We start from the raw sequence: 27,714 nt of genomic DNA on the forward strand, positions 1-27,714 counted from the left end.
TTAAACCCTGTACATTCCAGCATCCAATATTCAAAATCTGGTTTCCTTTTCCAGTTCGTCTCTGAGTTTTCTGTCCGGCTTTTTCTTTGTTAGGTCTTTTAGCATTGCTGAGTTTTTACGATGAATGGGGAGCTAGCCCTTCACATCAACCCCCAAACTGGAGGGCCAGGGTACCTCTCTTAGTCTGACTCCTTGCTATAGATCTGCCCAGCTTGGGTGGCCCTACCAGTAGCAAGCTACCACCATTATAGCTCTATAGTTCATTGATGCACACAAGCCCCCCACCTACGACAAGGTGGGGATATCTGCAGGGGGTACTGTTTATCCCCACATTATTCAAGTTGAACCTGGAAGTGACTCTGGAGGCTTGGTCCCAAAGATGCAGACCTGTGGGATTATGTGGCTCTAAACATCTACATTTCAAACCTTTTGTTCGCAGATGACCAGGTACTGATTGTGGAGGATGCTAACTATATGTGCAGAAAGCTATAGGAACAATGTAGAGAATGGGGTGTGACAATAAATTTTAATAAGACGAAATATATGAATTCAACAAGGGACATTTTGAGTGTAATTGGAGGAGAGATAAAGAATGTGAAGCAATTTAAATATCTAGGAGCTATTGTGCAGATGGATGGTTCATCTGAAGATGAGATTACAAGAATTAATGAGGGAAGAAAAGTCTTGGGAATGTTAAATCCAATATTATGGAGCAATAACATTCTCCCCAAAGCCAATCAATTACTATATAATGCAAATCAGAGTATCTTACTATATGGATCTGAGATTTGGACTGTAAAGGAAAGGCAAAGGAAGAAATTGCTAGCTGTCGAGATGGATTTTTGGAGAAGATCAGCCCGAAGATCTAAACTAGAAAGAGTTAGGAATGAAGACATACAAAAAGCAATGGACACTCAAATAAACATCATCAACAAAATAGAACAAAAAAGATTAGAATGGTATGGACATGTTATAAGAATGAGAGAAGAGAGATTACCTAATTACGAGATTACGAAAAGCAATGGAATGGACACCCCCCTAGAAGGAAAAGGAGAGGAAGACCTAGAAGCACATGGATGGAGGGAAGTGAAAAGAGGAAATTGAAGAATGGAGACTGGAAGGACAGAAAAGAGTGGAGGAACAAAATTAAATTATTAAAAAAAAAAGTTAGTTCGAGGATTACAACAGAGAAATCCAAGAAGAAGAAGGAAAAAAACTCAGTTTTCTCAGAAAAGGATGTTTCTGAATCATTTTCCACTGCTGATTTCAAAAATAATTCCCATTTGTGTCCATCTTGTCAGGTTTCTTCAAAATGATTTTTTACCAATTTTTATTAATTTTGGCAGAATTTGTGCACTGAAATTATAACAAAAGCTACATTTACCAGATTTTTATATTTAAATACATGTTGAAAATAGTATAAAAAAGTCTATTAAAAAACATTCACTCTCATTTTAAAAACTGATGGGCCAAATTTTCGTTTTTTTTAAACAAAAATTTTCTTGCAGATCCTTCTACTTTACAGTCCGTCTTCAGCATCTAGCAATAGTCAGCCATCAGGTTGACATTCTACCTTCCCTGGTACCTCATCTCCATGTCTTTAATATCCTGGTGAAACCTTTCACCCTGTTGTTCACTAATGCTTCCTAGATTTTCTGGGAAGTAGTCGATGTGAGAGTGTAAAAAATGTACCTTGACACTCATGTTGCAACTCAGCTTCTTGAAGTTTGCCAACATATTTTTAAGTATATTCTTGTAGCTTTGTTGTTCCCTAAGAAGTTCTCAACAACAGACCTGAAGCTAATCCATGCCTGTTTTTCTCCTTCATTCAGTTTCTTCATTCATTCCTCCTCAGTTTGCAAATTTGAGGTCCAGCAAAAATACCTTATTTTAGTTTCTCTTGGGTGATCCAGGAAATTTAGTACAAAGATAGTTGAAGCAGAAATTTTCCTGAGGTAAAGCTTTCACAGACTGTTTCATCAAACTGGATTTGATGAGCAAGGGTGGAAGGAGGGTGGTTTTGGGGTTTGCCAGTGGTTTATGAACTATCTTTGATCAAGGCAACAAGCTGCCCCTCTTTGGCCAGACCTGGACATCCCAGTGCTTGCTCCTTGCTGATGCCCCACTCACACCAAAAGCAAGGCATTTTTGTGTAGCCAGATTGCTGTCCAAGTAATGTCTATCACTTTAAAGTCAGCAGAGATCAACCAACTGTGTTATTCATTGAATGTTTGTCAACAACTTCTTCAAATTCTTATATGTTTCTTTCAAATGCACAGAGTGAGCTAGTGTAATTGACCCATATTTATTTCCATTGTGGGGCAACACAACCCTGGAGACTTCTCTTTGATGAGTCAATGAAAAGTTTCTACTGTGTAGGATTGTAACTAATTCCTAAGTAGTGGAATAGGTCTAATGGCAGATGTTATATTAGGATACATAATGCCCTTCTTACCCTTTGTATCTCTCCACATTAACTAAGCAAGCAAGTAAGGTTAGGTTAGGCATTAGTCATCGTAGTGGTTTGTAGGCTCCTGCCAAATCACAGGAATTGCAAATGGCATAGCCTTCTTTTTACCATTTTTCCACAATCTCAATGCTTCAACACAGATTCAGCAAATTTTATGTGGAGCCTGTTGTTTATCTTGCTCACTTAGTTTCAATCCAGAATAAGCACAATACAATTTTTTTACAAATTCAATAATATCTTGTTCTGCTTGAGGGCTACAAAACATACACAAATATAACAAAATAAGTTTGGATTGTTCAAACAGTTGTGTGAAGATATTTTACTCACATTTTAGCACAAGTTTGACGTGATAACCTCAAAAATAAACTGAGCTCACACTGATAAACACTGCTACGTGGACCTCTCAAGATCAGGAAATAAATGACTGAAGGCATTGTTGCCAACATGTGAAGATTGAGTTTACATTTATTCCTAACTTAATACATTCAGTAATGCAACTCATAACTTTCTGAAATCACCGTAAAAGACTCAGTTAAAAACAGCTATTAGTTTACAAATCAAAATCCATGCAGAGGGGTGCTCTCCTTGGGAAATTCTAAAGCCAAATTCTTGTACTTAAAAAAATAAATAAATAATAATAAAGCAACCAGTCTGCAATATTAGATTTTGTTAGGAACAGAAAAGTTAATGAAATTGTATCTGGACTAGCTGCTGAAGATAATATTGTAATGAAGGCAATTACTAACAGTGTTCCATCTACAAATTCATTTCACAAAACAAAAAATATGTTTTGCCATAAAACCAATCAGATATAATGAAACTTGTGTTGAACTTCTGCAGTGAGAAAAAAAGGAGTGAACATGAAAATTAAAAATCTTAAAACAGAATCTGGTTCTCAATTTAGTCTTATGCTTAATGAATGGATAATCTGAGAAGTAGGAGATAGTTGTCCTGCTGAAAACAAGAAATAAGACTTTCTGCATTCAAAGGTGACTCTACTGAAATACAAAAAAAAAGAAATACTGAAAACAAGAAATAAGACTTTCTGCATTCAAAGGTGACTCTACTGAAATACAAAAAAAAAAAAAAAAAACAACTGTAGAAATTCGGTCGCAAGAGCTTGGGATGATCTTCAAAAACAGACATTTTGGCATCAACAACAGATGGAGCAAAAGTAATGAAAAAGTTTAGACATGAGAGAATGTCCAAAGACAGTGTACTATGTTTGAATCATGGTACACATCCGGCAGGCACTGATGTTCTGTGCAAGAAACATTATAAAGATGAACCTAAATAGGAGGTGAAGAAGTAGAATGTGATTATGACAAGCTTGTTGATGCTGAAAGTGTAACAGATTCTGATGTTGAAGAAAAAACCAAATATCATTATCAGTGAGGACGTAGACTTCTTGAGCTCCTGCAAATGGATAAAGTTTCTTAGAAATTTTATCGTATTTTTCAATAACATATTAATAACATTAATTTGTGTTTTAAAAATAGATTAAATAGGCTTAATAGCGTTCATTAGCTTGTTTTTTTAATTTAGCTAGTGATTTTGTAAGTTATGACTCACTACTCATACTGCTGTTGTATGGCTGTTTTGGTGCCAATATCGTAGCAAGTAACCAGTAGTGCAGAAGAATAATAGGGTTTTAATTGTAATAAATAAATAGTTTGAAGATTTTAATAACTTTTTGGGCATATGTCTTTTGTATTTAGCTAAGGATATAACTAATTTAACATTGTGATTGTTATGGTATAGCATAAGTTGATAGTGTATGGTATTACGTAAAACTAGATAGCTTAATACGTATTACAAGTATAGTCAGTTAATCAATTAGATTTATTAACCTTATTAAATATTATTGACAATGCGAAGTTTTAGAGATCTTCAAGTACCGTGACTAGTAAAGGATAGCGAATGCTTAGAAAGCAGTACTCACCTTGAATTAATCTGAGATGGCTTACTTAGGCAGCGTGGTTAATATTTAGGTTGAATTGTTAAATTGAATAAAATTAAAAAGGGAGAGGTAGGTAATTGTTGACTGAGTTAAAATAGGCACAAGGAAACAGAAGCATACACATCCAATCCTTGGTTGTCATTGAAGTGAAGAAGCAAAGAATAATTGAAACTAAATAAGTGATTACAATGGGGCCAATAGTCGTTACGGGGACTTTCGTTTGTTAAAACGTCTTTGGACGTTTTAACAAACGAAACGTCTTCGGACGTTTTAGCAATGTGTGGAGAGTGAACGCGCATGGTATTTAAGAAATAAATTATACTCTCGTAATGCCTTTTTTTTTTGACATGTGGAACTTTAATCGCGAGAGGTTCCAAATTGGGGAAAGATTGAAGGGAAGTTTGGAATTTAGAATTTTAAGGTTGTATTGGTGCCGGTACCATTCAATAGCTAGGGCTTCATATTGAAGTATTCTGCAGCTGAATTTTAGTTTAATGATGGAAATGGCAGAGTCAATGAGGGGGTTGTGGGTCTGGGCAGGAATTGTAAGTTCTGTAACAGATTGGTTAGACATGAGACTATGGAAATGATAGTATGCACGGGTGTTGGATGTTTTTGATGAGCCAAATTTGGTAGTAGTACTTCCGATGTAACATGTATTACAGTTTGGTTGACAATTAATGAGGTATATTATATTATTGAGATCATTTGTGGGGTATTTGTGTGTGTGTCTTTATAGGCACTGAAGAAGGATCCTAATTTGTTGTAGGTGGAAAAAACAAGGGAGATATCAGTGTCGTTAAATAGACGGCGGAAGTGTCCTACGAGTTCATTGTGATAAGGGAGGACTATATGGATGTTTGTTTTATTGTTGTCTTTGATTGGATTGTTAAGTTTAATTTTATTTTTAGCGATGGAGATTGTGTTTAAAATAAGTTGGTGGGGGTAACTTCTGGATATAAATTTGTCGGTGAGATATTGGATTTCGTTGTAAAGATCAGTTGGTGAGGAGCTGTACTTTAGTACATTGTGAATTTGATTATATAAAACTACTTTTATAGTGTTTAGGGGGTGATGAGAGGCAAAATGTAGGTATTTTTCAGTGTTTGTATTATTTCATTAATTGTCAACCAAACTGTAATACATATTATATCGGAAGTACTACTACCAAATTTGGCTCATCAAAAACATCCAACACCCATGCATACTATCATTTCCCTAGTCTCATGTCTAATCAATCTGTTACAGAACTTCCAATTCATGCCCAGACCCCCCCCCCCCCATTGACTCTGCCATTTCCATCATTAAACTAAAATCTAGCTATTGAATGGTACCGGCACCACTCCAACCTTAAAATTCGAAATTTCAAACTTCCCTTCAATCTTTCCCCAATTTGGAACCTCTCGCGATTAAAGTTCCCACATGTCAAAAAAGGCATCACAAGAGTATAATTTATTTCTTAAATACCATGCGCGTTCACTCTCCACACATTGCCAACTGAAGACATTTTAACAAACGAAAGTCCCCGTAACAACTATTGGCTCCACCTTATTTAGTTTCAATTATTCTTTGCTTCTGTTTCCTTGCGCCTATTTTAACTCAGTCAACATTTACCTACTTCCCCCCTTTTTAATTTTATTCAACCTAAATATTAACCACGCTGCCTAAGTAAGCCATCGCAGATTAATTCAAGGTGAGTACCGCTTTCTAAGCATTCGCTATCCTTTACTAAATTTCATTGTTAATTATTTAAATGGAAATCATGCCCCAGACTAGAGCAGCAAAGCAACATGCACAGAGTAGCTGGGGTGCTGTGACTCAGGGGAGAATCGAAGGGGACAATTCTCCAATGCATCACAGCCTAAAAAATGTGCAACTTGTGAAATGTTTGCAGATCTGTCTGGAACAGGACATGATCTAGCCAAGGAGGATGTCTTTATGTGTGCTAGGTACAGTGTCAAGAAATTAGGCACCAAATATGGGCATCTATGAGAGTTTGATGAATAGGGCAGATGCCCTCAAAGGAATTAAAACGGAGAGCTCATCAAGCTCTCAGCTGCCCAACTCAGTGCCACAGCTCACTCTTGTGCATCAGGCAACACAGCAGCAATCTTCGGGGCAATGCACTGGTCGCAGCTAGTTATTGTTGGTGGCTGTATTGTCAGGGAGACGGGCAATATATGGTGGGAAAAGAATAGGTGGAATAGGACCAGGGTATGTCTGCCAGGAGAAAAAGTTGATGACATTGTAGAACACATATAATCTTTTAAGGGTACAAAGGGTGATATTGTTGTACACATTGGCACTAATGACATTGAGAATAGGAGATCTATGCGCTTACTTAACAAGTCAGGTTAATGTTGAAAAAAAGTTGCAAGTTAGGGTTAAATTTGAAATTATCTGCAATTCTGCCCAGACATGATAAGAGGGAGTATATGATGAAAGGCTTGTCAATGTCAATCAGTTTGGTCCTGAAGAGATTGTGCAAGACTCATGAGGTAGAATAGCATGGTCTGTGCTTATTAACAGGAGAGATTGTTTCTACAAGGATGGGATACACTTTAAATAGAAAGGGTGCCAAAATATTTGCTGATGCTGCCGAGACAGTGTTAAGTGGGTCGGAAAACCACTAACTTGGAGACATTCACTAACAATAGCCACAGGTAGAGGTAAAAATGATTCTTGCACTGCTTCTATTGAAATGAGCAGTAGCCTAGAAAGCGAGGTACTAGGCATAAAGGACTGCTGGAAGTCATCGTGGAACAAGTAAATACATGGGCTGTGTTAGGGTAACTAAGAGTAAGAATAGGAGCATGTATATTTGCATGTACACCAATGCTAGGAGTATAGTAAATAAATAAATTTGATTTTGAGATGCTAGGCAAGGCATGAAAGGCAGATATTGTTGGGATATCAGAAGTGTGGTGTTCAAACAGATATAAGAAATGCAGAATTGGAATTTGGGGAGTACAATGTGTACAGAAAGGATAGACAGGGGAGGAGGGATCATGCTGTTAGTTAAGAAACACAAAATCTAAGGAAGTTTATCCGGTTGGCATGGATGGATAGTGCAGTGCTGAGTCAGTTTGGTGTGACATAAGCACTGAGAAAGTAAAATTGAGAATAGGAGTGTCTTATAGGCTCTGATGAGTACAACGAACAACTGTACAGAGAAATAGTGAGCCAGTAAATCAAATTGTCTTATAATGGGAAATTTTAACTTTCCAGATATAGACTGGAACTTGTTGGTTGGTCACTTGCACGCTAGCAAGGCCTCCGTAGCCGAGTGGGTAGGAGCGGGAGTGCAGTAGCATACGCTGTTTGAGTAGACCGGGGTTCAAGCCCCTGACTGCTGAAATACGGTTGATCTGCCAACCCGCAATGGTCCATTTCCCTCAACATGAATTGTTGAGGAGGCTTCCATCCTGCAGTGGGTTGATAACGGCTGCACTTTACTTTTTTCTTTTTTTTTTTACGTTAGCAAGACTTTTGTTGATTTATTGGATGATTGTCTTCTGAAGCAGCATGTTCGAGAGGCAACCAACAGTGGAACAAATTGTTATGTTACCAACAACAAATTTCGAATGGGATGCATTCAAGGAATTAATCTTGGAAATTACTAGGCTTTTCATACCGATTAAGAAATACTGTTCAAGGTTTTGGCCTAAGTGGATGTCAGATGAACTAATGAGACTCATGGCAGAGAAGAAAAATCCATGGTATGCATATAAATTATCAGGAGATAATTTATATGATAAAGGAGGTTAGGCAAGAAAAGGCGGATTATGAGTAATCTTTTGCAAATGATGCAAAGAAAAATAGTAAAGACTACTTTACTTGTGTAAACTCTAGAAGGAAGGGGATGAATCATATTGGTCCACTATAACAGGGAGTTAAATAATTTTTTAATAACTGAGAGCAAAGTTGAGGAGAAATTGTTGAAGTTATCCACTTATATTAAAGGAAGTATGCAACCCATAACCATGATTATGAGGGCATCCTTAGACTTAGGGACTGCATATATGCAAATGTATTCCCAATTCACAAACAGGAATTGAAAGGTGACACAAGTAATTACAAACCTGTTAGTTTAACTTCTGTGCCCTGGAAAATAATTGTCACAGTTATTAAATAAAGAAGGAGTTACGTTTTACCAAAATATGCCAGTTTTGCACAATCTAGCCAGTAATGTATGACATACTGATTTATTTTAACAGATAAGCTAATTCTCTTAATTTTAGCAATTGATTCTGGCCTCAGATTTCTTGTGATAAACATAATCAGACCTATGGTTCTTAGGTTCAAATTCCAATGTAACAATTTACAATTTGAAGAGAACACACAGTGTTTATGGTGAGGGTTTTTGTAGGCTGAGCCAAGGTTTTCCAAGTACAGTCTGTCCTCGTATAGCACGATAGTTGCGTTCCTAGAAATCCTCGTGCAATGCGAAATCGTGCAATATAAACAGCAGGCCCTATGGGAAAAGTAGGGTTAGGTGCCGACCACCCAAGATTGAACACACATTTGGAACCAAAACATTACCAAACAATAAATAATCGGGTAATTTTAATAATTTTAATCGTTATAAAATGCTTACGTATTTTATAACGATTAAAATACGTAATAAAAATATTATAATAAAGTATTTTTAGTATTTTTTAACACTAAAAAAGTATTTTTTACGAATAAAATACGTATTTTATTCGTAAAAAAATTATTATATTAAATAAAATAGTCGTAATAAAATACTTACGTATTTTATAATACGTAAGTCGTAATAAAATATTGCTAATGCTTTTGCTTCTATCGTAAGCAAACTTGCTTTTTGTTTGATTTTCTATCCAAACAGATGACAGCTGTTCACTCTCTTCCAGTTCTTGTGTCTTAATCTAATGGATTTTAATTACACTGAGTTGTTCCTGCTATGAAAGTTGTTTTTATTTTCTCTGCATTCTTTGTAATTCTCGGTGTTGCCTGATTTAGGTCTATAGCACGTGCAATATCACATGGCCTTTCATTTCGCTCAAAGCGTTTCACAATTTCATATTTTTTCTCTATCGACAGAGGCGGACTGGTCATAAGCCTTACCCGGGAAATCCCGGTGGGCTGGAGGCCGGTGTGATTTTGGCCATAAACCGTAGTATGAGGCCACTATAAATTTTCCCTGTTAAGAATTTTTGATCCAGTCCGCCTCCGTTTATCGATATTGCTTTTTTTTTTTCTCTGAATCTGCAATGTCTTAGCCAGAACGCTTCCTTTTCATACCTTTTAAGTATTTTACTCATTTTTAGGGAACAAAGCACAATTACAAAACGAGGAGGCACGCTTGATACACATAAACAAAGCTGCGCACGTGTAGCAACTGAATAAACAACACCGTAAAGGCCGAGATACACTATTAATTAACACCCCACATTTTACTAAAGCACATTTCTCGGGGTTACTACCATAAAACAATAAAAACAATTTCCAGTTGCGTTTCTGCTAGTGGAATCTGTTATAAACTGGTAGTAAACTCCATCTAATTGCATTTGCTATTATATCGATAGCTGGAATTGTGTTGGTTTTTACGTTATTATGGTGAAACGTGTTTCCCCTTCACTTATATAAAACACATAAATACATTTTCAGAATCTTCTTCATTCCTATCGTGTTGCGTTCAGTTGGGGTGATTCCGCGTTCGACTGCCATTTCTTGTAAACACAAAGGCGAATCGTGCATAAGCGAATTTGGTTCGTGTTATATAAGATAACGTTCCCCTATTTATAAATCGTGTATGATCGAATTCGTGTAATGTAAACACGTGTTATACGAGGACCGACTGTATTAACTGATCGTGACATGTTCTCAGGGTTGTAAATCTATCCTGCAAACATAAACCCCCCCACCTCGAGAGTAGGAGGGCGGCACCCTTCTACTCTTGAGGGCCCTCCTAGCTGAACTGTTAGGTTCTAGATTGCAGCAGTGGAATACACTCGCAGTATAAACAAAGATTTTCAGTGTTTCGAAAAAGACATGAAATGTTTTTGAAATATTTTGCTACCGAGGACAGTATGTGTTTTTGCAAAGACATTATTGGAACTAGGTTTCGTGCATAAGTCAGGTGAATGACATTCATTCATAGATGCCTCAAAATTTAGTTTAAAAGCAGTTTTGCTTTGAATGGAACATATGTGTGATCTTAGGGTTATTAGTTTGCATGTTGGTTTGCAGGGGGGGGGTTTCATGAAATATTGTTGTTTTTGTGTTTGTGGAACAGCTGTGTGACAGAAGAACATTGTTGTGCAACGTTGGGACAAGTTCATACCAGGATAATGTAATGTAAAATATATTCCTTTATTGCAATCAAACAAGGTTTTCCTTCCACCCCTGCACATCAAACTTGGATTGATGAAAAATTTCGTGAAGAGACTAGATAAAGAAGGTAACGGATTTTATATTTGAGAAGTGTCTTTCCTAATTTAACATATGCCAAACCTAAGGAAGGAATTTTTGTAGGACCTCAGATTAGGAAACTCCTGAAAGATGATGTGTTTGAAACCCAGTTAAAAAAAAGGTTTAATTAGCAGCTTGGAGATCGTTTGAGGCAGTAGTACATAGTTTTTTGGGTATAGGAAAGAAGAAAACTCTGAAATGTTGTTGTCTAATCTATTCGAGTTCTACAGAAACATGGGCTGTCGAATGTCGTTGAAAATTCATTTTCTTCAGTCCCATCTTGAATTTTTCCCCAAAAAATGTGGGAGGTGTGAATGATGAACGAGGGGAGCGGTTTCTTCAAGATATTTTCACGATGGAAAAGCAGTACCAAGGTTGTGAGATTCTGCAATGATGGGGATTACTGCTGGTTCCTTGTGAGGGAGAGTAAGCAGGAATACAAGAGAAAATTCCTTAGTAGCAAACATTTTTAAGGACAATTACAGGTATGCTGATTATATATTATGGAAATATAGCTATTTCACAATGATTTATGAAAATTTTTTCAAAGTTAAATGAATTATAGAGAACATATGTTTTTTTTTACACTTATATTACAAACTTGAATTATACTTATATGTCCCATTAGTTTAACATTAAAAGTTGGTACATCTTTTGATGTAGACGTGATAGACTTTTTATGGTAATATTCCTCCAAAATCACATATTTTCATTGCCGAGGTATGAATAAATTTTTTTTTTGTTCGCTAGTGCTATTGATATGTTTTTTTTCGGGTTAATTTTTTATAAAGTATAATCTTTCTTTAAAATAAAAATATTTATATATTGTTATTTAAATGTTTATTTACTTTATTTCTTTTGTTATTATTAATATTATTATTTTATTTTTTGGTAATTTTGTTTTAATTATTTTGAATGAAATATCAGATGTGATTTAAAAAAAAGTTCATATTATTTGAAAACCTAATAAATTTCTGGATTCCTGAGAATTTTCAAAAAATCTCTCTAGTCAAGAGAAAAGTAAAGCAGTCAAAAATCAGAATACCTACTTTGGACTGATGCAGCAAAATCCACATTCAACTTTATAACAGCTGACATTGCTGAAACCAAATGCAGATGCTATTAAGTTCACATTTTTCTTAATTCACAGTCAACTATTTTGTCATTACTGTGTCATCATTTTCATAATCTCTCGTTTAGTAGCTGTTTATAGCTTATTCATTCTGTATAAATTGAAATAGTGAAGCTCATATTTTGATCATAATAATCATATTTCATTATTGTTTTTTGGGTAAATAAATTAAGTTTCTGTCTCAATGCTCAGATTTATTTATTTTTTTCAGATATTAGGAATTTGCTTTGCACAGAACCTTAGAGCTGATATTTTTGCACAGAAATCCAAGTGGCAGTGATGTTTACCTTAGAATACGATGTATTTATTTTATAGCTAAAGGATTCCAAAGGAAGTTTGCCAGTCTGAACAAGTAAGATTTAGTCTAAGTGATTAGTTTTCTAAACTTTAATGGTATTTATTTTAGGTATACTGTTATACTTATGGATGGAAGCAAGCATATCAATGTACGTGCATGTTGGGCCTTTCCTCTTACTTTTCTCCACCTAGAAATGAAAATATGGAGCATAATTGGCAAGATTGGCATGGTGTTTTGAGGTTAACGATGTTTCAGATGAGAGGGCAAGTAATGCTAGAGAAAACAAGCAGAAGTAACTTCAAGGGTTATTTCAAGATGTTAAAGTAATTTCAGGAGTGTTATCAATAAAATGAATGAATTTTAACTTCTGTTTAGGACAGTTTATGCTAACTTAACAGGGTCAATGGAAAAATGGTGTCACCTGGAAATAGGGATGATGAGTTACACTGTGGTATGATGTACAATGTATTTAGGAAGGATAGGGAAAATAGAAGGAGTGGCGAGGTCGAGCTTCTTATCAAAAGCAGCCCGAGTGCAACAAAAGCTTTCATAGATTCAGAAGTTATGCATGCTAGTATAGAATTTGTGTAGTGTGATGATACAAAGGTATAATCTTAAGTCTTTTAGTTTGTAGATAGAGATGAGATCTTTTGCATGCAGGTGAAATGGGTGAGCAAATGTCTTACTGTTGGTGATTTCGTTGCAGTTTGAGTTCCTCTCTCATTTGTTGTTCCTCTCAGTTTACCCCAACAACAAATTGATTGGTATCGGTATTAGTATTGGCTGTAAAGTGTGTTAGTTGTCATACGGCACCAGGGGTTCCCCATCTCTGCATTGTGTTCTTTGTAAGTGACACAGAATTTTGTGGAGGCCAGAGATTTAAAAAGTGTGTGGCAAGTGGTTTGTTGTGTAGTGTTACGTTCTCTAACAATTTAACCATTGGGCCCCACTGTTACCCACACTTTGCCACGAGGAGGCAGGTCAGGCACCTAGTAGATTATTTAAATACTCTGGTAGGCTCCACCACTTAATTTTCAAGGATTTCAGTGGCAAGACCTATATATTTATATATAATGTGTAGTTTGTAAAATATATAATATACAGTGAAACTTTTCCTAACAGACACCTCTCGTTAACGGACATCTCTCTACAACGGACATTTTCAAATTCCCCAACTCACCTCCATTGGTTTTAATGTGTTTGCAGCTTCTGTCTAGCGGACATTCTCTGTAACGGACGCGGACAGGCAATCTGCACTGTTTCGTTTAGATTAGCACTTAATTTGATCTCCCCATAACGGACAGTGGGCGATCTCACGGCCCTTTTTCTAGGAATATTGCCTCAATCGTGCGTTTATTTTCTATTTCCGATTCTCTGAATTTTATCAAGGTTTACGTCGCGGCTCTAAACCCTTTTTCAAGAATTTTAAGGCACATGTAAAACTTCTGATGAATTCGGTGTGTGCAGGGGGGGGGGGGATATGGTCGGCCTTTCGTCTTTTCAGTTTTCAGTTTTGTTCAGTGTCGTGTGAAGTGCACAATGTCTTCTCGTAAACATTTAACTTTAAAAGATAAAGTCGAACTCATTAATGCGTATGATCGGCAAAAAAATAGCGTTCGCAATCTCGCTGCAAAATTCAAAATCGGGAAGACACAGGTAAGCAACATCCTAAAGAAAAAAAATGAACTGCTCAAACAATTTTGACAACACTTAAATGATCAAGTTCAAAAATCATTCCCGAAAACTGTTGGACTTCAAATTGACAGTGTTACGTATGAGTGGTTTTCTCGCGCACGTGCTAAAAAAATTCCCATTAATGGGCCTATTATTAGGGGAAAGGCTTTGGAGGTTGCGAAATCTATGGGAGTAAATGAGTTCAAAACTTCTGTGGGATGGCTAGACAAGTTCAAAACTCGGCATAAAATTTCTTGAAAAACCGTAAGTGGTGAAGGTGGATCTGTTGATACTGGGGTTGTAACAGAGTGGACCGTCAAATCGGAAGATTTATGTCGTGATTTTGAAGCTAAGGGTATTTACAACTGTGACGAAACAGGGTTGTTTTTTAAAGCTCTTCCTGAAAAAACAATGAGTCTAAAAAATGAAAAGTGCCAGGGCAGAAAAATTTCTAAGGAACGCTTGACTGTACTATTGTGTACAAATATGCTGGGAGACTTTGAACAACCTCTTGTTATAGGAAAACCACAAAATCCTCGTTGTTTCAAGGGCATAAAGTTGAATCTTTTGAATGTTGACTGGAAGTCTAATAAAAAAGCGTGGATGACACGAGATATTATGAGCGAATGGATAAGTCACTTTAACCAAAACATGATTCGTCAAAACAGAAAAATTATTCTTTTCATGGATAATGCTGCATCTCACCCGCACATTGAATTGTCCAACATTCAAATCGTTTTTCTGCCACCAAACACATCTGCAGAGTGTCAGCCCTTGGATCAAGGGATAATAAAAAATTTTAAATTTCACTACAGAAAACGTGTTTTAAGACATCTCATTGCAAACATGAACGATGTAACATGTGCGAGTGACCTTGCAAAGAAGCTCAGCATCCTAGATGCGATTCAATGGATTTCCTCTTCAGTAAATGCAATTAGAAAACAAACTGTCATGAACTGTTTTGTTAAGTCTGGCTTCTCAAACGCAAAAATTAAAGTTGTGAACAGCAATGTGGAGCACCAAGAACTTCAACATCTATTGATAATGTACGATACTTCAGCTACAAGTGACCCTGGCTACAAAGATATAGACTCGAACCTCGCTACAGAAGTTGGTGCTCTAGATATCAACGACATTATCATCGATATTTTTCAAGAAGTTCCTCATGAGGATGAAGAAATGAAAGGAGGTTATTCTGTCGAAGAACATATTAACGACGAACCACCGATGAAAATAGAAGCGCTCATACAAATCAATCGTTTAAAAATGTTTTTCGCCGCTGAAGAAGATACTGAAGGACTTTCGATGGTTTCTTCACTCCAAACAAATGTTGAAAACAAAATTATCAGCCGGAAGAAGGTGCAGAAGAAAATAAGTGATTACTGTATGTATTTTCCTTAAGATAAAGTCATAATATGCATAGCACAATTGTATGTATATTATTTACAAAAATATTGTGCAAAATCTGTATATATTTTAATTTAATTTTACATTAAACGTTTAACGATTTTTCTTTTTCTTTTTTTTTTTTTTTCTCCCTCAGACTTCTTGTTAGCGGACACTTCTCTCTAACGGACACATTTTCGTTCCCCATGGCTGTCCGTTAAAGGGAAGTTTCACTGTATCTTTATTGACCGTGGAGCCGCGAATATTTGTATATCTTAGCTGTAAAATTCACCTCCTTTTTCCAAAATATGTAAATTATGGAAACAAGGAAAAAAAATCCAAAAATATAAAGTTGAGAATAAAGTCACATATTCAGAGGCAAGAAGACAAATACTCAAAACAGAACCAAAGCGTACATATGCCACTGCTGCTAAACAATTTCAGTCAGTAGGTATTCAAACAGATGTTAGTTCCTCCAAATATATCCATCGCTGATTGTGCACATTCCTTGCTCTCTGCTTTCAAACAGCGTCCTTCATAACAAAAAGCTGAACAAGCCAGTAATACCCCAATTACCATTCCAACCGACGTGCCTCAAACAGCAAAACCAAAAGTGGCAGAAACTAAAGTACTGAACCCACCAGTTTCGACGGGCATGGATGTTGACCAATGCAGTGAATCAGACAATGGTATATTAGAACTTCATGCAACTGATGAAATGGACGTCACACGTCCCTACTTTCCAAAGAAAGAGAAAGGGAAATTGGATTGATGCAAGCAAGTTTCAACTAAAAGGCAGTCAGAAACAAAAATAAACAGCAAAACCACTTAATGGAAAGATTCCTCCAATGGAATTGTAGAGGCTTTCGTAATAAAAAAGACGATTTATATGATCTCATCGACCAGTATGATCTAGCAGGCATATCCCTACAGGAAACCTACTTAAATGCAAGAGTGTGTCCCACCATTAAAAATTACACCATCTTCAGACGAGATAGGAGAATAGACTCGCCAGCCCGTGGAGGAGTGGCAATTCTGGTTAGAAACAACGTTCCATCGAAACATATTGCTCTTCAGACCCCTTTTGAAGCAGTGGCAGTGCGTATTGTAATTGATATCACTCTTACAATAGCATCAATATATATCCCTCCTAATTTCTTATTCTCTTCAGACGACCTAGAAAATCTAATAGACCATCTACCATCTCCGTTCTGCTTGCTCGGAGACTTCAATGCACATTATTCGCTGTGGGGATCTCCAACAATTGACAAGAGATGTAAGCTAATAGAATCATTTCTTGATCCTTATCAACTCACCATTTTAAATACTGGCGAGCCAACCTACATTCATTTTTCGACTGGATCCATGAGTTCAATAGATCTCTCGATCTGTTCTCCCTCCATATATACTATTATGGAGTGGTCTGTCCTTGAAAATCCACTGAACAGTGATCACTTGCCAATTCTCTGCAAACTCCAAACACGAGCAAACTCCCCTTCACTACGTCGCTCCATTTGGAAATTCCGTAGGGCACACTGGAGTGAATATGCCTCTCATGTTCAGTTAGATGATAAAATAATACAATCTCAGACCATAGAAAATGTCATTGAACACATTACTAGTCAAATATTACTAGCTGCTACCATTGCAATACCAAAATCTTTACCGGGGAAACGGAAACACAGTAACTACTGGTGGAACCAAGACTGTACGCATGCGAAACAGGAAAAAAATAGATCTTGGAATTTATTTCGTAACTTCAAAAGACTGAAAGCCAAGTTCCGTAAAATAAGAAGAAATGCAAAGAAAGAAGCCTGGATTAGCTTTTACTCAAGTATAAATAAGGACACGATAGTAGAATTATTTGGAGGAAAATTCAAACGCTCAATGGCAAATATGTTCAGTCCCCAACTACAATACTAAATTGGGAACGGAAAGAGTTGTCATCACCGGGAGAAATAGCAAATGCCTTAGCGGAATCATTTGCCAGCATATCAGCAATATCCACCTTTAACCCAACCTTTCAACGAATTAAAGAATCTGCAGAAAAGCATAAGATTAATTTTTCTACGGCAGTTTCACACCAATACAACCAGCCATTCACATTAACAGAATTTCTAGGGGGCTCTCAATAAAACACCAGTGCTGCTGGGCCAGATGGCGTCTATTATATAATGTTAAAACAACTTGACAACAGAGCAAAAAGAACATTGTTAAAATATTACAACCGTATTTTCTTAGAAAATACCTACCCACTCTACTGGCGTCACTCAATTGTTCTAGCCTTCCCGAAGCCAGGAAAAGATCGTTCCTTTCTGCATAACTACAGGCCGATTTCACTGACTAGTTGTTTAGGAAAAGTCCTGGAAAAAATGGTTCACAGGCGGCTAACGTGGTTCCTGGAAACAAACAACTGTAGTATGGATTTCAAAAGAACCGGTCCACGCTAGATGTGATGATAAAAGCAGAGGCAAACATCCAAAATGCCTTCATAAGGCGAGAACATCTAGTCATGATTAATCTCGATATTGAGAAAACCTTCGATACCACCTGGCGATATGGTGTACTAAAAGATCTCCATTCTTTCGGCTTGAGAGGTCAGTTACCTCAATTTATACAAAAATTTCTATGCAACAGAACGTTTCAGGTAAGGTATATGATTTATCCAAATCATTTGAACAAGAGGAGGGTGTACCGCAGGGTTCCATTCTAAGTCCAACATTATTTGCAGTAAGAATTACAAATATGACACGGGAAGTACCAAATACAGTAGAATCGTGCATGTTTGCTGATGACCTCATTATCCCTTGTCAATTTCAAACTATGAACACCGATGAAAGACAACTTCAAATTTCCATAGCTAAAATAGAATCATGGACACTGCGGAATGGTTATTCTTTAGCAGAAAAAAAATCCACTGTAATTCACTTTTGTAAAAAAAACGAAAACTCCACCCGGATCCAGAAATATTTTTAAAAAACAGTCTGATACCTGTCACTAACAATTTTCGTCTGTTGGGGTTACATTTAGATAATAAACTTAATTTTGCTTCCCATATATCTTATCTTCGAACTACGTGTCTTAAAAAACTGATCATCCTAAGAGCCGTTTCCGCTATGTCCTGGGGTGCTGATAGAAGCTCTCTTCTTCATCTCTGTAGAGCTTTAATAAGAGCATGCTTAGATTATGGATCACCTGTCTATAACTCCGCTAGGAACAGTTCACTATTACATCTGAACACCATACAGCATAGTGTACTTAGGATAGCTGTGGGAGCCTTCAGAACATCTCCGATCCACAGCCTGTTTATTGAGGCAAATGAACCTCCACTGCATCTAAGGAGAAAATTCTTATTATGTAACTATGCACTAAATATTAAGATTATTCCATCACATCCTAGCTGGCAGCACTTGTTCGACCCTAAATACACCATGCCATATCAAAATAAACCTAATGAGAATCGCCCCACACGGATTCGACTGCAAGAGCTCATGATCAGTTGGAACATTAATTTTCAGAATGTCTTCCAAGACCTTGGTACTCCTGAACCTGCCTGGACTGAATTCGTACCTCTCTGTGAAAATTTCTTTTTAAGATGGGGGAAGACATCCCTGGCTAATACAAATTTTCAACAGCTCCATAAATCGCATTCCTTGGAAAGCTCAGGAAAAGTATATATCTATACTGATGGCTCTAAAAACAAAGTAAATATCTCGTAAATATCTCTAAAATATCTCTAAAATATCTCTAAAAAAAAAAGTATATATCTATACTGATTTCTATACAGCTGTAGGTGCTGCAGCAGTTTCTTCCACCTTCTCAGTAGCTGTGTCTCTTTCCATCGAATGCAGTATCCATACTGCAGAATTATTCGCAATAAAACTGGCTCTAGATAATATAAACAACTACCATATCAAGGAATCTTTGATATACAGTGTGATTCACTACCAGTGCGACAAACTTGCAGGAGGTGTAGGGCACAAAGACGAATCGGAATCACATAGCATTGCAGGGTCCGAAATGCCTTCGTCATGCAGTAGAGGACATTGAACGGGAGGTCGCGTGAACAGCGATCCCGCTGGAAGTCAGCATTTGCGAACCGTTTCTGTTGAAGAAACCAAGTAGCAAAAGTCCTCCGGAGTGGATAATCCGCAGGCTCCAATGATTGGACGTGTTGCAGATGGTATGAACTCATTTGGTTTGTTGACAGTATCCTCCATACAGTGAATTGGGAAATACTCAATCGTTGGCCTATCGCTCGAGTACTCGTACTGGGATTGCCTTCTGCAAGACGTAGGACATTCTCCTCATTGTCTGGCATCCTCGTCGTTCACTCTCGATTCATGGTACCTCTCGTGAAACAACCAGTCTCACGTAACCTTCTGTGCACATGTGCGAAAATCGTATGATGAGGAGCACGCCTGTGCGGGAAACATTCCTGGTACAAGCGCAGAGCGGCGCGCCTGTTACAGTCCGCAGCTCCATACGCGAGGTGCACGTCGGCCAGTTCAATGTTTGAATACTCGTCCATCCTACTGCCTCGGGAACCGGTTTGCAAATGCTGACTTCTAGCGGGATTGCTGTTCACGCGACTTCCCGTTCAACGTCCTCTACCGCATGACGAAGGCATTTCGGACCCTGCAATGCTATGTGATTCCGATTCGACTTTGTGCCCCCTACACCTCCTGCAAGTTTGTCGCACTGGTAGTGAATCACCCTGTATACAGACTCCTTAAGCGCAATCACTGCCATTCAATCTCCCTTTTCTCCCTCTCACCCCATTCTTAAAGAGATCCGATCTAAGTTATTTCACTATCAAACAGTCAATCAGAAGGTTACCTTCTGCTGGATCTCTGGTCATGTTGGCATCTCAGGCAATGAACATGCGGATGCTGTTGCAAAACATCCCGACTCTGGATCTTCAAGACAACTAAAAGTTCCCTACACCGATTACAAATCTGTCATTAAAACAACATGCAGGAAACAATGGTCTCTCCTTTGGAAAACTCAAACCAATAATAAACTGCTGCAGATAAAGAGCCACAACTGTGGACATCTAGTTCCAGGAGAAGCAGGCGACAAGAAGTGATTCTAGCAAGGCTCCGCATCGGCCATTCGCATCCAACTCACCTGTATTTGCTTATGGGAGAGAATCCTCCTCAGTGTTTCTTTTGTCAGTCACAGCTAACAATAAAACACATCCTCATAGAATGTCCCCAACTTTCAACAGTCAGAAAATCAAGCTTTAGCTCCCTGTCCAACTTACAGGAACTCTTAACCTTATTTCATATTCTTGGGAGTGAAGCAAATTTCGAGGAACTGTTTAATTATTTGAAACACATAAATCTGTATAATAGACTGTGATCATAGTGACAAACAAAACATGAACAGGCACAATATGGCCCAAGAGGCCCTTGTGCCAAAAAACCCCAAATACAACAACCTTGAATTTAATCAAACTACCCACTTCTACAACACCGGGTTGAGGTTTGTTCCAACAGTCAACTATCCAGTGGCTGAAGTCAAATTTCCGCACATTGATTCTTCATCAATTTAAATTTATGACTCTCTTGTGTAATCCGAGTAAGAGGAAGGATTCCATCAGCATTGCATTTATCCAGTCCACTTAAAGCTCTAAACACTTAGTTCTATTTTCGATCTATAAATCACATCACATCAGATCTCTTTGCAGAACTGAAGCCTTCCCTGGTAAGAGCATGCTTTGTTCCCCTCAGTAATCTCATTACTCTTCCAGCTGAGCCACATCCTTCTTAAAATGCAGGCTTCTAGGCCTGTATGCCGTACTCAAGATGTGGCTTAACCATTGCTTATTTATCTCTGCTGGCAAAATTCTTGTGTATCATTAACAAAACCCATGAAAGGAACTTCACTGCTCAATTACCCGTAGGTCTTTTTCATTCTCCACTACCCCAAGTGTGGTACCACACAGTCGGTATTTTAATCTGGAATGCAGTACATTGAATTTTTCAGTGTTAAACTTCAATTGCCACTGCTCAGTGTATCTGTCAAAATTTTCTATATCTTGTTGCTGTAGCATACTCTGATTGTCATTAACCACTTCATCAGTATCATTAATAAACACAGAAAACAACAATGGACCCAGCACTTCCCTACAAATTGCAGTGCCCATTGATAGTTACCCTTGGTCTTCTCCCACTCAGCTCTCCCTTTACCTCTGGTAGTAATTTGCCTTTATTACCACATTGCTCCATTTTGTACAGCAATCTTTTATGTGCAACCATATTAAAAGTGTTTTAAAAATCCAAGTATAAAATGTCAAAATTATTTTTTCATCCAGTTCCTTTGATAATGTGTCAGTCATTGTCAAAGGGCAGTCTTGTCTGTCCAATCAGATTAGTCAGACAAGATTGCCCTCTGTCAGATTCATTCCTTTCTAGATGGTCCTGCATTACTTCTGTAACCCCAACCGTATTATTTTCCCTGTAACAGAAGTCAAGCTAACAGGTAATTGCTCATTTCACCCTTGTCTTTTGTTTATTTTTCTGTCCATTGATTTTTGTTTAGATTGTCTCTTAGACATCAACTGATTTGGTCCCCCTTTGTGAATTGGAGATACATTCACAATTAGGGACTTCCCCTGAATGCTCTCATAATTAGGACTAAAGGTTTGCTTAGCTCCTTTGATGACTCCCTCAAAATACACAATACCCTTGATTACTTAATTACTGGATATGATGATAGATATCATCCAATCCAGTGCCTTATTTTACATTTAGCTTCAACAATTTCTCTTCCACTTTCCTCTCAGTTTTCACAAAATCATTTAACTATCCATTAGAATTTGATAAACTTCTGGCATCCCCATCCCTAAAAAAATGCCTCCTGTGTGAATGTAGATGCAAAATACCATTCAGTCTGTTAGCAACCTGAACAGGATAATCGGCAGTTAAATCATCCACATCAGCAGTTAAATCATCCACATGGTCAATATGATTCATCCCCTTCTCTACATAAGTAGAGAAGTCTTTGCTGCTTTTCTCTGCATTCTTTGCCAGAGTCTTCTCGTGATCTGGCTTAGCTTGCCTAACTTCATTTGTGACTTGATTGCAGACTAGTTTATATCGACTGTATGCTTCAGTATCACCTGATAATTTATATGCATTGTTTTTAATTTTTGCATTTTTCACAAGTCTCATCAGTACATCTAATATCCATTTAGGTATAAGCTTTGAAATTGTTTGTTTTGAAAAGCCTAGTTACTTCCCTGAACTGGTTTCTTTCCTGAACTGCCCATTTAGAATTTTCACTTGATAACATGAACAGTTGTTCCCACTCCATATAATTTATAAACTCTCTGAGACCACTGTAGTCACCTTTACAAAAAAAAAAATCCTGCTCTTTGCCCTCGACAGTAGTTACATCTTTAACTAAGTTCCACCTCAACACACTGATCACTGCCACCCAGTAAGTCTTTTATCTGAAGATTCTTAGTGCATGAAGAGTTACTACCATTAATCAGATCAAGGATATTGCTTTCTTTTGTTACCTCTCTTAAATGTTGGTACAGGAAACAGTAATCCAGTAAATCAACGAACGTCCTGCTATTGTGTGGATGATCAATCCACAATTTTAAGTTAATACTTGTTTCCCTCAACATGAATTGTTGAGGAGGCTTCCATCCTGCAGTGGGTTGATAATGGCTGCAGTTAACTTTTTTTTTTTTTTTTTACCTGTTTGAAGTAAACATTTTATTTTCCAGGCTACTACAGGTGTTCCAATAGAAGCAATGCAACAGTCACTTACACCTCTGGCTGTGGCTGCTATTCTTGCACCGCCTTCTTTTTAAGTGTATCCCATTCCTGTTAAAAACAATCTCTCTCTCTCTCTCTCTCTCTCTCTCTCTCTCTCTCTCTCTCTCTCTCTCTCTCGGCACCTCCGTAGCCAGGTGGGCAGGAGCAGCGGTGCATAGCACACGCTTCTTGATTAGACTGGGGTTCAAGCCTGTGATCTTCAAATACGGAGGATGCAGAAAGGTCAGGGAATGACCACCACATATCCCCGGAGCAATATGGCCTTAGTTGCTAATACTCCTAAATAACAAACAAACAAACAAACAAACTCTCTCTCTCTCCTGTTAATAAGAAAAATTGCTGCGAAATTTTATCCCATAAGCTTTGTATACTCTCAAGGGCCAAATTGATTGATAGGGCTCTCATTGTGTACTCTCTCCTATCAATCCTATCTTGCAACTTTTTTTAAGCCTTTTTTGTCCTATATTTGTTAATTAACTCCTCAGACCTACTCTTAATATCATTAGTACTACCATGTACAACAATATCACCTTTTGTGCCCTTAAAAGATGATAGCATCTCTACAGCATCATCAACTTTAGCCTCTGTCAGACATACTGTGGTCCTTTTCCACCTGTCTCTTTTGCACAGTATATTTCTCATTTCATTCATAATTGAATCACTAACTATAGCTACTTCCTGTGGGACCAGGGATCTCTGCTGTGGAGGATGTTGCATTATCTGATGCTGGAGTATGGGCTCTAGCATTGCACTAGGCAGCTATGTGCTTGATGGATCTCTTGTTTTTAATCCTTCTTCAGTGTCAACTCTTTTCTTCAAGTCCTCATATAAGCCCATCAGTGTGTCAAGTATGCCTTTGCAACAAATATACACAAAGGCATTTCTTATGGATGTATCATGTCCTGCTTAATGTTGACTTTGAAAAAAAGAGAACAAGTGACATGCATAATATATTCCTGATTTGGAGAACTTCCAAGAGCAGTTCTCCCTTGAACCAAAGCTTTACCTCTACTTTGAGCTATTTTGTTTTGCTGCTCTAGTCTGAGGTATGATTTTGGTCTAAATTTAATTTAATTTAATGCAACACACGAAATAATATCACTACACTGATTCCACTCCTTTGATGGCAGTACAAACTATGCTATTCTAAATTATGTTATGCGCTATGTTATAAAATAACATTTGTATTGCAATAAATTTATAGTTTATGAGCCTAATAAAAAAAAATGCTTCTGATATCTGTTTACACTCCCACGAAACCATGTTGAATAACCCCCCCCCCCCCAAGTAGCACTTATATTGTTCCTATCTTTATTTTATCAATACTGCAACAATGGCAGCAGACATAAACTTTGTATTTTTAAGCAACTTCGAAGGCCAAGTAAATAACAAATTAACCAACTTAATCAGCTAAACACAAATAATAATTATAATGCTAAATTTAAACAAAAGTTAATGAGGAAACACTGATCTTTAAGCAGTAAAGAAAATTCCTTTTGGTGACTCCCAAAAAATGAACCAATGCATAATAGCCTCAATGGCTTATCAGTGTTGAGAGTATAGCATGTAATGAAGGTAATGTTAATTTGGAGGCACCAATAGGCAAACAGGTTTGTGAAATTTGTCCAAACCAGTTTGTCTGCAGGTTGGTAGTGGGACAATTTGTAGAAATGTTACCAGGCAACTTCCATCTATAACAAGTTAATCTTTCTCCCCACCTACTTTCATCTGCTATTTTTATAAACAGATGCTTTGTCAGGCAGCTCTCAGCTGCCAAACTCAATGCCAGAGCTCACTCTTGTGCACCAGGCAACACAGCAGCAATCTTCGGGGCAGAATGCGCTGGTCCCACAGGAGCTAGTTATTGTTGGTGGCTCTATTGTCAGGGATACAGGAAACATATTATTGCAAAAAAGAATGTCTGGAATAGGACCAGGGTATGTCTGCCAGGGGCAAAAGTTGATGATATTGTAGAGCAGATATCATCTTTTAAGGGCACAAAAGATGATATCGTTGTACATGTTGGCATTAATGACATTAAGTGTAGGAGATCTGCAGATTTACTTAGCAAGTACAGGTAAATGTTGAAAAAAGTCACAGGTTAGGGTTAAATTTGAAAGTGTCTACAATCCTGACCAGACATGATAGTATGGAGTATATGATGAGAGCCTTGTCAATCAATTCAGCCCTGGGATTGTGCAGGGCTCATGGGGTAGAATTTTTCTCAGCGTGGTCTGTGCTTGTTAACAAGAGAGATTGCTTCTACAGGGATGGGTTACACTTAAATAAAAAGGGTGCAAGAATATTTTCTGATGCTACTGAGGCAATGTTAGGTGGGTTAGAAAACTGCTTGAGGGGTTTCACAGACTAACAGATCTCACTAAATCCTTTTTCATCCATCTTAGCATTAGCATTAATAGTGGCATATGATGCAAGAAAGCAAGCTTATACAGCATCCGCAAAAAAAAAAAAAACTTTCCATTTCACCAATCCATTCCCTCCAAAAGTTTGTCTAGTTCTTCCTTGAATTTTCTTAAGCTATCAACTTCCATGACAGATGTAAGTTTGTTCCAACAATCAACCACTTGTTGGTAAAGGCAAATTTCCACACAACTATTCTGCAACTGTCTTACCTCAGTTTCAATTTATGCCCCCTCAAGTGCATAATCTGAGCAAGAGGAAAAATCCCATCAACACTGAGTTTGCTCAAGCTACTCAAAACCTCAAAATCCTCAACCAGATCACCTCCTTATGAATGCATTAGTGGCTTTGAAGAATGTCTTGGAAATACTTCATGATTCGACCATACTGTTGCTCTTATATATTTCAGTCCAACTGATTGAGTCTGAGAACTTCCTTCATCCACAGCAATTCCATTTCTTGAAATTAAATCTTGCCATTGACTACCAAAAGCTCATTGTCATTATGCATTTTAGGTCATATAGTCATCCATTGTTAATGGTTTCCTGTATTTCCTCTACCATTATATTTGTGGTATTATCGATGATGAACAAGCAAAGAATATTTCTTCTTGTGCTCTCCACGACATGTTGATACAAACAACAATCAAGTTGATTCAGAAAATTTACCTTGTAAGTTGAGTCACCAGTCCTCTATTTCCAGTCATTGAGTGGTTAGTTGAAATAAATCCTCCATAACAAGGAATTCAACTTATCTCCACTCTTAACGGTCCTTTTCCAATGATTATCTTGCACCGCACAGAATTTACTCACCTGAAATTGTCATAGTTGCCAGCTCTCCAGATTTATGACAGAAACTGTCTTTTTGACTTGATTTGCCCCCCCCCCCTCCATTCCACTGTCATATTAGAGTTCATACCATGGACTTTCTTGTTGTTTTGAAAAAAACATCTTTTTATTTTCTGCAGTAAAACTGGAATTTTTAAGAAATTCTCAGGATTTTTTTATTAATTTTGTTAATAAATATGGCTGTGAATAATTTGGCAAAATTATTTAGTTAACTATTTAAAAAAAGAAAAAAAAAAAAGCAGACTTTATGTTGCAGGTTTTCATTTCTGATTCAATCCATATGTTGTGGCCCAAAACCAATACTCTCTCTCAAAATATAAAGAATACAAATTATTCAAAGAAAAATAAAATTGCTTGTTTCCAATTCCTAATTTGCATTGCTGATCATCTAGAAATATGAGCCAAATATGAGTCAATAAATTAGTAAAGGCTGCTTTTCTTGTCAGTCACATTTACAAAAGTCCAATGAAGACAAGTACAGAGGCAATATGTCATAGATGTCAAAACAAGCTGACACAGTAAGACTTTAATGTAAGCTATTTTATACTTATGGTAAAACAAAAAGAAGGAAAGAAATAAATAAAAAAAAAAAAAAAAAAGATGTTATAGTGCAAGTTTACACATTTGCCATTGAGGTGATTATATCAGCATCTGTAGACTGACCTGCAGAAGTGTTATAACTTTAAATATTAATACACTCATAGCAGAAGCTGTATGACTGAATAAATTTAGTAAATTACTACAAAGTTAGTTTGGTGAGAATTTCTATCATGAATTCCTAAGACCAAAGTATGTTTCGAAAGTCAGCTAGCTCCAAACAGAATACCATCCTAGATATTAAGTTAAATACAGTCCATTCCGGTTATTTGGGACACATCGGGACTAGTGCATTTTGGCCCGATTAAGCGGCTGCCCCAATTATCCGAAGTTTCACGTAAATAGTTAAAAATACAATGTACCCCCCCCCCCTACAATTTTTTTTTTTTTTTTTTTATGAAAACCCCAAATACGAAAGGTATCAAAAACCTATAGTACTTAGTACCGTGCATGGGTTGAAGGAGAAGTATGGGGGGGATGCCGGAAACTTTGTTCTAGAGACTAAACATGGGTTTCACCACTTCAAGCCTCCAATAAGCAAAGTGGTGGTATTTCACCAGTTGATGACAATCAAATCACGTTACGATGGAGTCACCATAGTAAAGTACCGTTCACTATACGATGTGCAGTAAGCGCCGGTCATTGTGATCACATTTGTGAATTTAATTCTAATTCTATTAAACAGCAATTCTAATTAGCG

The 27,714-nt window shown here is 37.3% G+C and overlaps 1 protein-coding gene across 2 annotated transcripts in view; it reads left to right on the forward strand.

Moving 5' to 3' along the window:
• The window catches only part of LOC150081769 (tetraspanin-5-like), a 226,413-nt gene that overhangs the window by 190,328 nt on the left and 8,371 nt on the right, over positions 1–27,714 (forward strand). For both annotated transcript variants that reach the window (XM_090379628.1, XM_090379629.1), the window contains one exon: positions 12,209–12,349. In XM_090379628.1, the coding sequence (XP_090235754.1) occupies positions 12,209–12,277 (69 nt within the window). In that variant the 3' untranslated portion in view covers positions 12,278–12,349. The remainder of the gene's footprint in view (positions 1–12,208; positions 12,350–27,714) is intronic.

Source organism: Mastigoproctus giganteus, chromosome 8 (assembly GCF_048544385.1).
Source record: "Mastigoproctus giganteus isolate SK-2022 chromosome 8, ASM4854438v1, whole genome shotgun sequence".
Lineage (NCBI taxonomy): Eukaryota > Metazoa > Arthropoda > Arachnida > Uropygi > Thelyphonidae > Mastigoproctus > Mastigoproctus giganteus.